At 33.5% G+C, this 17529-nt stretch overlaps 1 protein-coding gene across 1 annotated transcript; it reads left to right on the top strand.

Moving 5' to 3' along the window:
* The first annotated feature begins 4788 nt into the window (after positions 1-4788).
* Positions 4789-7440, top strand: LOC105619971 (glycine-rich cell wall structural protein-like). The gene is made up of 3 exons (XM_012201487.1): positions 4789-4803; positions 6374-7036; positions 7133-7440. Exons 1-3 carry the CDS (start codon positions 4789-4791, stop codon positions 7313-7315), a joined length of 861 nt encoding a protein of 286 aa, XP_012056877.1. The 3' UTR covers positions 7316-7440.
* Positions 7441-17529: the final 10089 nt, after the last annotated feature.

Raw genomic sequence — 17529 nt, 5'->3', positions numbered from 1 at the left:
TCAAGTCGCTATCTCCATCGCGGCACTTCCTATCACTCTAACAACGACAATAATACTTACTGCAGGCATATCACTGTTATATGCGCGATCGCCGAGAGAAGAAATCAACGAAGACAAAGTTGAAGATGGCGATAACAATGTTGAATACGATAACGACGACGACGACGATGATGATGATTATGATGATGATGATGATGATGATGATGATGATGATGATGATGATGATGATGATGGTGTTTTTTTACGACGACTAGAGCGAAGAAGAGATGTTTTTTATTCTTATTTTTTACAAGAAAACGGTAGCGAAATAAAGCTCTTTTTATATATTTTTACATGAAATTATCTACGCTCAATTTATACCTTTCCAATTGATTTTGGAATCCGATTCCGTGGAATTTTTACATTTAAATTTGCCTAACGTCCGGTTCTACCAATTAAGTAATAGTAGTAATAGTATTAGTAAATATCTAATATCTAATAAAAAAATATCTAATAGTATTAGTAAATAATGCAGGTGACAGCCGCCTAGTGTGACCTAGATCTCTAGAGTTCCATTATTTCTCCCTGCTTGTTTCCAAAGTTAGGCGGTCAAGTCTAGCCCCGTACCGTGTACCAAGTTTATGAGATCGCCTATCTTTGTGCCATTTAAATCCTCGAATATTAAAAACATATGACCCCAGGATATATATCTCTTGCAGACAGCGATACAGAAGATGCACGGTGATCACGCTTTCCTCTCCACATAGCCAATAGTTTTTCTGACCAGTCTGATGTTGAATAAGTGTGCTCTGAGGAGCAAGTATTCAGAAGACAGGCTTATGCTAGTTCTTAGTTTGTCTCTTTGCTGCCGGCTGTTTTATTCTACTCGGATTGGATTGTTTCGTTAATTTTTTGGCCTATCGGCAGCTCTTCGTTTCTCTCCAGGACTTTAAATGCTCCCGCTTCAACATTTCTTTGATCTTTCTTTTATCTAGCGTGAAGAGAACTTTGATGGTCTGCATTTCAGCCAGATCCATTTCTGTCTCCAGCTTTGTTAGTCCATTCACTCTCTCGTTGTCAGCTCAGCAAACGAGAATAAATTGAAATGGATTAAAATAGATTCAGATTTTCAGAAATACAGATTTCAGAAATACAGATGAATGAATCCTTTTCAATTCTGAATGCATTTTTATTCATCTATAAGAATTGCATAAAGCAAATGTCTGTGCCTTTTCAATCCTGAATGCATTTTTAATCATTTATAGGAATTGCATAGAGCATATCTCTACGCCTTTCAATCTAAAAATAATATTAGCATTTTCTGTACATCGTGAATACTACTCAGATGAATACAATTCAGAATTATGAATAGAAAATACAGTTTTTTTAATTCAGTTGAATTCAAAAATGAATCTCATAATTTCTGTGTAACGTGTATACTATTTAATTCAATATTCTGAGTATGAAATGCTGTTTTTCAATCTAATAGAAAAAAAATTTTTTAATTTAAATTTTAAAATTTAAAAATGGACCATAAATGCTTCTTAAATTATTCAAAATTATAAGTAGGAAATTTTTCATTTTAATCCAACTAAGTCTAAAAAGTTGTAACGTAAAAATAATTGAGCTATGTTCTTTCGTTTCTTTGATTAGTAAAATGAATAATCGATATGAGCACTTGCAAACCAAGTCGAACACAGTTCAAATATTAGACTAACGGCGTATAACGTCGTCCAAGCGAGATTAGATTATCCGACACTTATCCAATGTTGTTTCATAGGCTTGATTGCATCAACGTTATTTTGATTTTAAACAAGGCTTAAAACTGTCTCCGTCTTTTTTTCGGCTTTAAAATAGAGAGAGTTTTAAATTTTGCTTAAAGTCAAAATAACATTGGTGCAAGTGGCCATAGTAATATAAATTGTTTATTATTTTAAATTCTTTTATAATTTTTTTTTTATTGAGGAAAAATTAATATTTTTGTCGATAACAATATTTTAAAAAATCTTTTACGAAATAGAATTAGAGTTTTGAGATTTTCATACACATCACGATATGAAAAGCACGTACAAATTAAAAATATATAATTCTTTCAAATGTACAATATAACGTAATCGAACACATCAATACAACATAATCGAATAAAATTTATTCAGTCAAACATTTTATGGATCCAACAAGCAGTTGTAGATGTTATAACATGCAGGGGCGACGCTAGGATATTTAGTGCCCCCTCCCCCTTCCCCGGCATTTTAAATTATAACCCTACATGTAGGTTTCAAACCTACACTTACAAACTTACAGCTCTATACTAACGGACATTCTGAGAATTTTTTTTTTTACAGGACGGTACCTGGGAAAAACAAGTGCTCGTAACTAATTGTAAGTATTTTCTTATGTTGATGTTTAAAACTTTTAAAGCTCGTCAGACTATGCGCAGGATTCACGATTCAAAAACAGTTGTGCAAGATTTACACCACTTCGAACATTTGACATGATGATACAATATCTAACAGAATAATTTATCTCCTGCACACAAAAATGTCATTAAACATTGCATATTGTCTTTACACAGTGATTACTTCTTGTGTAAAATATTTGTTAAATATTTTTCAAAAAAACTAAATTAAATGTTTCAATTTGAAGAATTAAACAACAAAAAAAATAAGAAAGTTACATCAATTATTCACCGACGCGTATATCTCTACTCGAATCTCATAACAATCATTAAAAAAAAACGATAGATATTATGTAAGGAAAAAAAAAGAAATATTTAGAAAAAAAATTGCAAAAATCGAGAGTTATATGTCGATATATACATGATGACTAAAATTGAGATTTTTTTTAATTTTGGAATGCATAAAAGAGTCACGAATCATATCTATTTGCTTTATAATACTGAATAATTCACAATTTTTATGTATTTTGCAATTTATTGAAAAAATATTTCAATCTTATTTAGTACAATATAGGCGCCCCTAAAACATATGACGTCCTCTCGCCGTACCGAACTCGCTTATCACGTTCCGCCGCTACTGGTGATGTGCCAGTTACGCTTTCTACAAGGTGTGCCGAAAATCACGCTTTATAAACGCATGCGAATGCACACGCACAATAATGAGTCTACACAGAGCCATAAAACACAATTTTAATTTTTCTCATGGATTTGAATAGGCGCGCGGACAATATCAGTTGTAATTATCGTTCTACAAATCAGTTCGTTTCAAGTCAAAGTAGAGGCTCTCGCGATTCAGCCTGCCCTCAGCTCTCACTCACATTTTCCGAAACGCGTGACTGCATTTAAGTACTATTTAACTACGCAGGATCCATGTTTCCTTATTATTTATCGTACTTATTATTATTTGTTTATCCGAATGTATACGTATTATACGTTCGCATAGAAAGAATAATTTTGCTGAAATATATAAAAATTTAGATAGATACAGATCCGAAAATAATTTCGTTAAAAAAGTAATCATGTCGGAAATTCAAGCATGATAAGCAATGCTATAAAATTAAAGCTTTATATTATATTAATTATTACATTCTATTAATATTTATTACTTATATTCTATTAATTATACTCCACAATCTTATTTTGATAGTTCATAAAATTATTTTCAGATCTGTATCTAGCCAAATTTTTTAATACTTCAACATAACTGTTATTTCCATCCATAAAATTCGAAAAAACTACTTCAAACAACATTCTCTGAATAATATCTGAATAATATTAATATTAACGTTTCCAAGTTAAATAATTAATTATAAAGTTTCCAAGTTAAATAAGCACAATAATTAATCGACAATTTATTTAGCCGTGAGAAAATTTTGGATTAAAGAAAGCGGTATTTTCATGGACGGAGATCGACTTATATAGGAAGTTGCAGTCGGCTGTAGGAAATGGGTTGAAACTTGTATGGCAAACCGCAGCATAATTTGCGGGTGGTATAATACCTGCATTTATCTTTCTTTAAATATCCAAGAAATGTACATTGTGTTTTCTTTTCGTGAAATACTTGTAATGTAAGGATTATGCGATGTCATTAAAAAGTTCGTCATTAACAATTTTATAAATTTGAAGCAATAAAATCAATAAATATATATAAATCAATAAATATATAAATATATATATAAATATATAAATCAATAAATATATAAATCAATAAATATATTTTTTAAATATAGTAATAATGAAGTCTCATTTTGTGATATTTTATCTATAACAATACATTATTCTTTATTAAGAATAAAACAACATATAATGTGCAAAATACTTTTTATCTAAATTTATAGATAATATTGTGCAACCATCAAAATTATTAAGAACATTTTGAGTAACTGAGTAACAATAATAAAAATCATTTCTTTGAGAGATTATTCTTTTTATCAACAAAATAACTATCTTATAATATCCCATATAATATCGAAGCAATTAGATAAATTCTTGCCATTTTTGTGACATAACATGTCGTATGGTCCATTTTTCACGTTCATTCGTCATTGAATCCACACTACGTGACACGTGTGTGTCATGAGTGGATGCAACCTATCTGAATAGATGAATTTTAACTAAAGTACAGAGACAAATTTGAGCAAACGCAAACGGCTCTATATCGCAAGAAGAGGTAAGAATTGGAAGAAAGGAAGAGAAAGAGAGAAAGAGGGAGAGAGATTTGTAATAGCTCCGTCGCATCTCATAGGTGATGGGTCGGGGCATCGAGTGGGGCCCCCATGCTGGCCTGTATAAAAGGGGGCTTCAAGACATCTGCAGAGCATCAGTCCTCAAATCAAGGAACAGCAGTTACCATGAGGGCATTCATGGTGAGTAGCCCGTCCACGATGAGTTACCCAATTTCTCGTTTCCTTCTCTCGTCTTTTCTTCACTCTCTTCTCAGTTCCTTCATCTTCTTCTTTCCTGTCTTTTTATTCGGATTCCCCCTTTCTATTTCTTTTCTCGCGTATACGAGATCTTTCTCGGAGGATGATAAGATCATAAGAGAAACGAGGAGAATTCGTGATCAAGATCGAGATCGAAATCGGGATCGAAGATTTCATCCGAGAGCGGGAGGCGGGAGAATGCGGGAGAAAGTAAAAGAGAGGGGAGGGTGCACAGGGAATATTGTGTGCGGTGTCAATGTACTCCATAATAGTGACTAACCCGAGAACCGGTTCAGTGATTGTGCCACTTCTCTAATTCCATTTGCGCGAAAACAGAAAAGAGAAAAACAGGAAGAAGAGAACTTAAATGTCGGGATTCTCTCCTGGGTTTATGTAACGCTAATACCGTGAAACGTTAAGCGCGGCCGGTGACTAAAAGAAAGGGACTATACGTTCCACGTGCTCGTAAATCCATCGCCATGCACTTCCGAAATACTTTTGAACCGTTTACTGCTTGCTTTCTAGATACGTTTATTGCAAAAAACGAATAGAGAAATACTGGGAATGTTTATTAAAAATAAAATTAGATGAAATATTTATGTTATCTTTGAGGAAGAGGTACCTAATTTTTCTTCAATTAAAAACGCATGGGAACTCTTTATATTAATGTATACAAATAAATAATGCATTTTTTCACATATGTACATTTGTTCTATGTAAGAAATACTTAGAGTTCAATTTTACAGAATTCAACCTGCTTTATTTACGAGCTACATTATAATTTTATATTAGCACACAATTTTAGCAATAATTATACTGAATTGCAATGAAAAAAAAGTGAGGTATCTCGAAAAGTATAGAATAAGTTTAGAATATTATGATCTTATTCCATTAATATAAATTAATCTTATTTTTCAATTTATTGTTTATCTACTTCTAAAAATTAGAAAGAAGTAAACAGTAAATTAAACTGAGATTAAAGTTAATCTTACATTAGTGGAACTAAACTTAATTTTAGGGCTCTATTCTGCAATTTTTAATGACTGCAACGATATCATTATCATTGCGCAGATTTCGTATACAGTAAAAAGCTGCGCAACGACAATGTAATGATATCGTTAGAGTCATTAAGAATTGCAAAATAGGACTCATAGAATCATGATAAGATAAACGTCTTAAAGACCGGACATGTAATTATTATATGTTCGGATATTTTCACGAAATTTTATATTTGTTTATATTATTATTAATCTCAAATGCTTTCTTAAATATAATATTATAATTTAATTGTAATCTTTAAATACCGTTAAATTATAATATTATAATAAAAAGAGCATTTAAAATTAATATCTAATAATAAATTTTGTGAATGTCCGGTTATGGGGACGTTTTTCTTAAACATAATAAAATATTTATAAAAGAGAAAAATAATAAAACAAAGCTCAAATATCAAAATTGCAATCTCGTTTTCAATATTTAAACACAGGAAATTAAAATTGAATTGTAATTGTAGATCCTGGCGCTCGCCGCGACGGCGATGGCGCGGCCGGAAGCCGGATACTCCTATAGCCAGCCAAGCAGTAGTTACGGCGCTCCTGCTGCACTTGCGATCGGCGGTGGTGTTGGTGGTATTAGTGGCATCGGTGGTTTCGGCGGCGGAGGCGGTGCTTTCAGTGGTGCAGGTATCGCCGGTGGCACCGGAGGTACCGAAGGTATTCTCGGCGTTTCCTCGTTCGTCGGCGGAGGTGGCGGAGGTGGAATTACTAGCATTGCCGGCGGTGTCGGCGGTGCAGATGGTATCTCTGGTGCATTCGGAGGTGGCGGAGGTGGAATTAGCATTGCCGGCGGCGGCGGCGGTGGATTCGGAGGTGGCTCGCTCATTCAAAAACACATCTACGTTCATGTACCGCCTCCAGAGGCTCCTGAGGCAAGACCGGTCAGGCCCATAAGCGGGGGATATCAGGCACAAAAGCACTATAAGATTATCTTCATCAAGGCACCTACCCCACCAACCCCGACTGCTCCAGTGATTCCGGTGCAGCAGCAGGATGAGCAGAAAACGCTCATCTACGTTTTGGTCAAGAAACCGGAAGAAGCGCCCGAGATCAACCTGCCCACCATCACACCCACTCAGCCCAGCAAACCGGAAGTCTACTTTATCAAATATAAAACTCAGGTAAAGGAAAGAAACTTAAGCATAAGAAATAAGAAAAAGTAAAAATCTTAAATATATCGATCTAATTACTTAATCTTTTTTTTCTTCACATTGCAGAAGGAAGTTACCGGTGGTGGTGGAGGTGGTGGCATCGGCATCGGCGGTCACGGAATTGGTGGCGGTGTCGGTGGTGGTGTCGGTGGCGGTGTCGGTGGCGGTGTCGGTGGCGGTATCGGTGGCACCGGACCAAGTGGACCCAGCACGAGTTACGGGGCACCCGGTGGATCCGGGCCATACTAGTCAATTCACCGCTACCCCCGTCGCGGCCCCTCCGTCCTACCCTCCTGTTTATCAACACACACGCACACACCGCTCACATACCTCTAACATGATCAGCGACGATAATACTTATCGTATTGACGTATCGCTGTATTATATGCGTGATCGCCGAGAGAAGAAGACGACAACGATGACAAAGTTGAAGACGGCGATAATGATGACGATGCTAAATACGATAACGACGACAACGACGACGATGATGATGATGATGATGATGATGATGATGATGATGATGATGGCAATGATGAGAAGAACGATGATATCGATTTTAACGACGACTACCACGATAATGATAACGACGACGACGACAAAGATGATGATGATGATGATGATGATGATGATGATGATGATGATGATGATGATGATGATGATGATGATGTTTACGACGACTAGAGCGAAGGAGAGATGTTTTTTATACTTTTTATTTTTTGCAAGAAAACGGTGGCGAAATAAAGCTTTTTTATGTATTTTTACATAAAACTATCTACACTTGTCAACTTATTGTATACCTTTCCAATTCGAATAGATTCTGAAGTCCAAATTCGTGGAATTTTCACATTTAAATTTACCCAGCTCTACTAATATAGATTAATTTTAATCTTGGTTTAATTTATTTTTTGTCTTGTTCTATGTAAAAAATAAATTTTAAGCCGAGATCTACATTGATAAAAATATTAATTTTTGTCAATGTAAATTAACTTTATTCTTGGTAATCCTTCATTCTTTTTTAATTTTCTAATTCTCAGTATTAGAACAATTGTTTATTGTATTTACTTATAAGTATAAGAATTAAATTATATTCTTTCAAAAAGTTCCTTCGTCAATTTTCCAAATTACAAAGTAAACTCCGTTTTTCAAATAAAGTAAATTCACACAAATTAAAAAAATAATCGAGCATGCGCGCGCGATTCTTTTTCTCCTTGTAGAAATTCGCAACGCCATTTTTACGGACGATTAATCTCACGTCAATCAATACGTGTCAACGCGGCATTTTAATCCCGATTATACTCGAGCTATACATCGCTTTACGATCGCATAAGTAATTGACGTATTTGTGGTATTGCGATATTTTGCGTACGACAGTATTAACTGACATTTTACAGAACGCTTATTGTTGAACGTTGAAAAGGGGATGAAGGGGGGATTCCAGCTTGATCTCGGTTTCGTCGGACAGGTAAGCCACAGGGTTAATTCCCTGTGGCGACAATTTCCTTTCTCAGTGCGTTTCCGCATGAGAATCCGCTGAGTATTACGCGATAGCGACAACAATTCTCTCGTCAATTCTCGCCACGAAAAAGAGAGAAGGGAACGCAGGTTGATGGGTAGAAAGGGGGAGGAGAAGGCGAGGAAGCCGCGTTTATCTCTTTCCAAAAAGGTAGTGCATCTCTCGCGAGCGGAGAAACTTTCACTGCTCTTAAACAACCGCTAATCAAGAGACGAGAACGATGCTCGTCGCCAGATTTCGTTCAACCGTTTCCCTTACTTTTGTCTCTCTTTTTCTTTTTTTCTCTTTCTCTTTTTCTCTCAAAGAGCGCTTCGCGAAGAAGACTCGCGAGTTACGATGAGATCCGATGGAATCCACAAAGTAGCGCAGGAGGATTTCCCACGATGACTAGACGAAATAATGCTTGTGCGTTTCTTAGGCAATGCGCATGAGAAATGCATAGGACACGCGCGAAATTTGCACGTGTGTTTCTATAACGTATTTATAGGATGCGAGACAACTAGTAGTTCAATTATTAAGGCGGCATAATTTCCCGTGAAATTAAGATCTGTTCGCAAACGATGGCATTTGATCAATTCGCTTGTGAATTAACAAAATCTACCCACATTAGTAAACATTAAGGCATCTTAAAGAAATCTTTAATTAAGACAACTTAAAATTCTCTCAGACGTCCAAAATTTTTTACTCAACTGTGTTTAAATGTAAACATAAGACGTCCTGAAAACGTTATATATTCCAAATGAATATAATTATAAATTAATACAGGCGAGCAGACTTGAGAGCAGACTTGTGAGCGCAGTTATTCGAGCGTCATATGTAAATTGTATTTCTTAAACCTTATATGTATTTATACAATATCGAATGTTTCGGCTCCGTTTAGCGATTCAAGTCAATTTCAACATTCGTATTTATTATCATGTCCAAAACTGCAGCATAGAAAGCCTCTTTAATTTCATTGTTGGAAAGCCTCTTTGTCAATTAGTAGCAGCTAAATGATCACCGCTGCAATCTTCGAATCACACGTAAAGTTAAGTATATTAAAGAAGAAAAATATAGATTGAGACGAATTGTTAAGAGAACTTGCGCTTACAGAATATAACTTTGAAATGACAGTTACAGCATCAGCTTGAAGCATTGTCGAATAACAAACCAGGTTTAGACAACTGCTAAATTGTTCTTCGAAATATTTTTCAAGAATAAAAAAATTAAAATAATATATTAAATCATGACAAATAAATTCGATCAATAATCGATCAATATAACGTCAAAATTGACATTATTTGACTTTCTTTTTCTTCTTGACTTCAGACATGCATGTTTATTGCAGAGTACATCTATAGATACATATATTGTACATAATATTCTTTCTATCTTTCATATAATGAAATTAAATTGGGCGTTACGTGGCGATACAGCTGAATGTAACGTATGAAGTTGATGACTTTGCAAAACACATTTATGTAATATATCTCTTTATATTTGCCTAAATTTTTTTAACGCTACTTATCAAAAGCTCCTAAGACTTACATATGTTATAATATCTAATATTTATAACAATAAGGGAAAATCGGAGTAATATTAATTTTCTTTAATAAGAAAGAATTTTGTGTCACTTTCATTTTATTTATTTGTTTATTTATTTATTTAATTTATTTATTTAATTTATATCTTAAAAAAAAAGGAAATGCAAATTACAGAGAAGGGAGATGGGAAGAGAGTTGGATGTCTCGATGTTTCACAAAGGATTAAAAGATAATGCCATAATAGCCGAAAGGAGAGAAAATAGCGTCTTGGCTATCGTTTACCAAGCGACAGACATGCGTGATGAAAAGCGTATACACGTCGCACGCATCAACAGCACCGAACAGCTGGCTGCTGCTTGAAATTGCCCCGGAGGGAAAGATGAGACGATGAGCGAAAGCGAGGCTCTCTTGCTCATTTGACACGAGAATTTAACAGGAGAGAAGCTGAGAAAACGAATAAAAAGGAAGCTCACTAACATGTAGCGCGACAGTCTATATGTGTGCTTTCTCTCTCTCTCTCTCTCTCTCCTCCCTCTCTCTTTCTCTCTTTCTCTCTCTCTTTCTCTTTTTTCTCCTGAGGCTCTCACGTGCACGCGTGACGCGAGATGAGAACAGACGATTCAAATCGCTTTGACTTATTCACGAAGCGACGCGCGAGGTTGTGAGTTCTAGTTGCTTTGTTTTTCCGCGTTGCGTCGTGTGTGAATGAACCGAAGCAGAATCTCCAAAAAAAACTTACAATACAGAGGACTCTTCACGAATTTTGATCTCCCTCAGTATGAATCTACATCGAAAATAAATTATGCCATGTCTATTTTATTGAATGGGCTTAGTAAATAGTATTGTCCTCTCCCCTTAGTTGATCACACACAATTCTTAAAAAAGAAGCTTATAACTTTTGTAGATATAATATCGATTTCATATAATTATTTTTAATATACTGATAGGTTTATCAAAAAAATGCAACTCAAATAACTTTCCCAGATATGACGAACATTTTAAGAACGCAACGAAAAAATGTTGGCGTAATTTTGAAAAAAAATGGCGAAGAAACTTTGTATGCGAAATAAGATCGAATATGCTTGCGAGTAAAACAGGATAAGAGGTTGAGCACAGCGAAGAAGTCGGGGGGGATAAGTTAGGGAAGATCACCGGGAAGTCATGACGGCACTTTATAGTAGCCAGAAGGCAACTTTCACGGGAACATCGCTTCTTTTTTTTTCTATCTGAACGAAGGAGAGAGAAGGCTGACACGCAGAGGCAGGGAGGAGAAAAAACACTTTCGAAAGGTTGGAGCCGGCCTCCTTCAAAAATCGGACAACTCCGATTCGAGGCCATTATTCGGACATTGCGTGTCTTTCAATCATGATATCATGCTTTCCTCTTTGTTCTAGTGATATGACAAATAGGTAGATCTATGCATTATTTATAGAGTTACAAATTTATTTATATACTTATAAAGGATAAAAAGATTAAAAAGAGGTCGATTTCTACTCAAAAAAGTGTAAATAAAAGAAATAATGTTTTTTTATAGCCTTTTGATCTCCTGGATACAATAAAATTAAAAAGTTATTCCATATATGTATATGTACGGAACTGCGTCGTCACATAACAGAATTTTTTAGCTATACATTCTATTCAAGTTCCATTTTCAGGATTCTTCATAATTAAAGTGGGAATATATGATGATATTTTTACAAAATTTTTAAATTAATAAGTTGATGGTGAAAAATGTTAATAAAAATTGTAAACAGATGGAAAATGATTTATTTATACGAAAAAAATTAAATTAAAAATAATCCATCCAGAGAACAATTTAAGATTTTTTAAATTAGTCTCTTGCATTTTTTTGTACAACTAATGATTTCAACGATATAATAATTTGAATGTTCGCATAAACAACGTTTTTTTTTATGAATTTCTGCAACTTACAACAGTGAAAAACTTTAAAAAAAATTTCAAATTTTTTTCACGAAACACGTGTCTCATATTTTTATCTGTAGAATATGTTAGTAAATTTTTAAAAAATCAAAAATGACAATGTTTCAAAGATACTCGCTGGAATGTCTCATATGCTTTCACAACTTTACTAATTTCACATATAGGAATATAAACGAATCTAGTATGATGCACGTGACAAACTCGCTTAATTAAGCTTTTTTACCCTGTATTACTCTTGTGTCGTCATCAAATTACAGATTAAGGAGCACTGATGTAATTTGTTTTAAGAGTAGTACTATATGTTATTAAATATATTCTTTCGTTTAAATCGCATCGATCTTATAGAAATTAGAAATGAATTGCACTTAATTTCTAACAAGAGATCGATAATCGAGCGATAATAACGCGTGATGGAGCGTGAAATCACGGCGTTTACACGAGGCGTTTACATGAGGCATTTACGCTAACGCGTTACATTTGAACAATGATGTGTTTAATATCATTTCACTATTATTATATTTAGATAGTTTGCAACTTCAATTGAGGAATTAGTTATATTATAATGCCAATGCATTCGTGATTAATTATTCATGAAAAATGTTAAATCTTCTACGAGTAACTCTCATTGTGCTCTATATATGAGTGTCGATCAAAAGTAAAGGATTCGTAACTGTTATATTGATAAAAATTATCATTAACAACTACACGGAAAAAATAAATTTCTAAAGTATCTAAAAATTTGAATACATGCAGATATAAAAATAAATTTTATTAAACCATCAAAAATAATTATGTATGATTATATGATGCTCCAACTGGTTGCTAAAACGTCATCAAAACTTTTTACGATGTTGTTTATTATGCTTGAGTACCCTACATAATTTTGACTCAACAAAAATATTTTCAGATTTGTAGCTAAATTTTTAAATACTTCAACAAAATCATTTTTCCTATGTAATATTTGAATAATTAAAATACGATATAACACAGGATAATTATTGCAAATTATACAAGTTTTACATGCTCTGTAAATCAATAAAAAATAAATATTGTGATAAGAGATATCATGTAATAAGAGAATTTTTATTATTTATTAACTATTTATTAATTATTAATAATTACCTAGATACTTTTTAGCCAATTAAAATAGTTCAAAAATAGTTTAAAAATTGTTACATAACATCGTAAATCTTTTTATTAGATTTCTTTACTTTTATACTTCTATAATAAATTTAATGGACCGAAATCTAATGCGAAAGGATTCTGAACCGAAAGAATTTGATTTTATATCTACTATAATTTATCTATACTATAAATTATATCTAATATAATTTTATTTCCAATTATAATAATAATATTATACTTTATATCATTATCAGTGGGAAATATTATACTTGAGAAATATTATACTTTGTACGAAAAATAGATTTAAACAATTTAATGAATGTATTTATATACGGAAGAAATTTTAATTACGCGAGAGATTTCTTTCCGCGGAATCTCATCCCACGGGTATAAGAATGAATGCGTGATTGGCGTGCAACTAATTTATTAGAATATCAGAGATACATTCGCCGGGGTCGAGGGATAACTTTCACTGTTCTGAGTTTCCCGATACTGTTCCATCGCGTAATTTCGTCTTTGCGGAAACGATGAATTGAAGATCTCTTCACGAAATCTCTTAATAATACTATTATCTGCGTGAGATTAGCAATTGGCATTAAGGATATTCAGCGAGGTCGAAATTTACATTACCTATATTGAGAAAAATGTCTGGTTGAAAATGGATGAATCAGAAGATTCTAATATTAATCAGAATTTTAATAATTTCAATTACAATTTAGTAGATTTAATCAGAAAATTCAGATTCATCCATTTTCAACTAAAATTAATTCAATTAACCAATCATTTTTTTCAGTATATCCACAGTCATCAAGATTTAAAAAATTTCTAAACTTTTTCATTTACTATGACTCACAATCACTCTGATTCATAATCAATTCTTAATATATTTGAAACTGTTTTGAAATGTTATGGATAGTCTTAAAATGTTATGGATTAATCAGAAGTCATATTAGCATCTTAAGACAGTCCTGAAATAAGAACGGTTTATGAATACCGGTTTCAATCACTCTCACAAATTTTTTTGCGCTCACGCGCGATCGTCAGTCTTGATAAATAATCTGAATTATTATATCCCTCGCGGCGTTTCTGCTGCAACAGCTAATAAGCGGCTGTCGATCTCGGTTAATCAAGATCCACGTATGTTCGAGATTCCAGTGGAAGTCTTCGGGTCGCTTCCTTCTTCATGAGAAATATAAGAAAAGAATTGCTAATCGTGCTTTACGCGTGTCATTACGAGGGTAATATTCTCCAGATTAGTTGAAGGTATCAATAAAAAAAAATCTTTGTATGGGGGAAACCGTGGCTTTTTCCCGTGTGCATTCCTTGCGTAAGACTAGAGCACTGTTTAACACCAAGTTTTATGTGTCGAGCGAGTGTCGTCGTGGATACGATATTATAGCTCGTGGATCGTGCTGTCAAGATGAGAGCACGTTAAGATCACGATTTGCGAGCGAACGCTATACAATCCTTCCGAATATGATGGACCGTGATGACACGAGCTGGTGAAAGGTGCCGAGAAATTAGTACGTACATGGCACGGTACCGTACATTCATCCATGTTTTCGTATTCACCAGATGCGACATTAAGATGGAATCGTAGGAGATGTATAACTTTAGTAACGTGTGTGAATTATCGCGATTACATTGATTAATCGCACATTGAAATACGTTACATCAGCCTGACAAAGGCATTTTAGACAGGAAGATATATACTGACAGATATATTTTATGTATTTCTTGTATATATGGTTATCACGCACAATCGGTTAAATTGGGCAAAATATATTAATAATTTGTGAATAATTCTGTTTTTTATTTTTAATTTCCGTCTTTTTTCTTTCTTCGTAAAACTTTTAGAGAGTATCTCATTCTGAAGAGTCTCATTCTTAATCTCTCATTCTTAAAGATTAAAAATTCTTTTTCAAGACTGGCTCAATTTTTACTCTTTAGAGTGAGATTCCACTTTAAAGAATTAAATATGTCCTATATATCAGTATAAAAATATTATATTTTTTTCTCGATAAAACAAAGTATATCCTTTTATGATAGTAAATTAATTTAATTGTTACACTAGCTGTGAATTTAATCTTTGAAATGTATATCTAATTTCTAATCGATCTGATCATCACTGTCACGACGAATCATAATGATCATAATGAAAAATGATAATTAAGACACCGCGCTGTTATGACAAAGTGATCATCCGTGAGTAGCATAATCACGTAATAACAAATAGCCAACTGTTGCATCACGCACACGCTAAAGTATAACTCACCCAGGAAAAACCATTCGCTTTTCTTAATTTGATTTTCACTCGATATTTCATTAATTGATTGCGAGCTTCGAAATAATTCGGTTTCATAACCATTTTGCAGACCAGAGTTGCGTTACGAAATATTGCGAGAGATAATGAACAACGCCAAAGTAGTGCACACGAGGTTCGCTAGTGTGATAGAGATACTTACATTCCCGCTTTCTCATACAGGTCTCTAATCTAGCTTCGTAATCTAACAAACCTTAATGTAACTTTGGCGTAATCTGCTAGACTCCGGTGTACTCTTCTTTGCTAGCTCCTCGCTCTATTTTTAATCATTTAGATGGCTAATTCTATTATACATATCTATTATACTGATTACGTATTATATATATTATTATGTGTTACTTTATTATAAATGTTATATCCTTCATTCATTCATTCTTTTTATAAATAAAAATTTAAAAATTAAATAAGAAATTAAATAATTGACAAAAAGGCAAATAAGAATATGGCACGGTACTTAGTGCGTAAACATCCGAAGAGTTTAGATGTATAAGTAAATTATATTTAAATTGTTATTACAAATTTATATATTTTGCTCGCATTTAAATCACCTAAAAATATTAAATTTGTACGCCGTTAATAGTATAATAAATGTTAAAATTATGGTATAATCAAATTTATTTTATATTTAGTTCAAAAATTTAATATTTTTTCTTTTCGCTTTTTATTATTAGAATCAGAATTATGAACTAATGTATTGGGTTTATAATCTGTTGATTTATGCTGTGTTCTGACAAGATGATCTAAATCAACAACAACGATGATTCAGGATAAATTTTCCTTTTATACTTTATAACGAACATGTCTATTCATTATGACACAGAATAAAAGGAAAGTTTATTCTGAATCATCATCGTTGTTGATTCTGATTATCCCATCAGAACATATAGAATATATCAACAATAAGAAAAGATATCAACGATATGACCGCCGAGATATTTAAAATTACAAATGAGTTTATCGTGTTTCCCATGTTCTGTTTTGTTCACATTCTATTTGCTTTTTAAGTTATGAACATCTCGTTAATTCTTTCTTTAATTTTCTGATAGACATCATAGCCGCCTCTCTAAAGTCTTATCTTTCGCGTGTATCTCCATCATGTTCGCATAGCACACTCATCTATCCTGTCAACTATCATTATCATCTCGTACATAAAATAAACTATTATTATTATTAAATTATTGTTATTATTATTACTTTTAAATTTTAAAAACGAAATTTTTTCATTGGCAAGTTATTGCTTCTGGAATAATTTATTTTGATGGAAAGAGGGAAACTCTTCTCAAAGAGAGAAACAATTTACTAATAATGAGCGTCTAATAATAGAGAATCTCGCAGAAAAATAACGACGAAATTCAGTGTTATTCGCAAATATTCCTTCATACAGATATTACATCACGGCTGCCTAAGTAGGTGACCAACGAGGACGAATCCGCGATGAGGGCTGCAGGCTAGTACGGGGAACGCAGAACGAGGCGAGTCGACGAGACGAAGACGCTACCGGGTGAAAGCATGGGTCAGCGTAAAGGCCAGGTACCGCATATCTAACCCGATACATACAACCCGCACATATCTCTAACTCGCGCAATTACACGCGCGCGAGTTAAGTTCAGTTCAGTTCGGCTGAAAGAAGAGCTATTTCCTTCTTGCTTTCCTCTTTTATGATGCGAACTCGCGCGCGCGCGATGTATTGCCACATTCGCATGCGAATAATGTGTGGCAGGGAACGGTATCTATGTACACATTAGGAATTATGCATTGCGATTTTGCGGTAGATAATACGTGGACGTTTCACGAATGTATTGTTTCGTCGCATCTCTGTCGCAACGATGCGGGATTTTATTTCGCCGACTTGTATCCCGAATTTTAATTTTATGCCGAGTATAATAAAGAAATTTCATTAGAATTGTATCAAATACAAATAATATATTTTGTCAAATATAAGAAAGAATAGAATAAATGGTAATATTAAATATATTAGATATGTTTAAATATTAATATGTTTATATATATATATATATATATATATATATATATATAT

Source organism: Atta cephalotes (genome assembly GCF_000143395.1).
Source record: "Atta cephalotes unplaced genomic scaffold scaffold00002, whole genome shotgun sequence".
NCBI lineage: Eukaryota > Metazoa > Arthropoda > Insecta > Hymenoptera > Formicidae > Atta > Atta cephalotes.
Note: the sequence above shows the minus strand (reverse complement) of the source record. Positions and strands in the feature narration are given on the sequence as shown.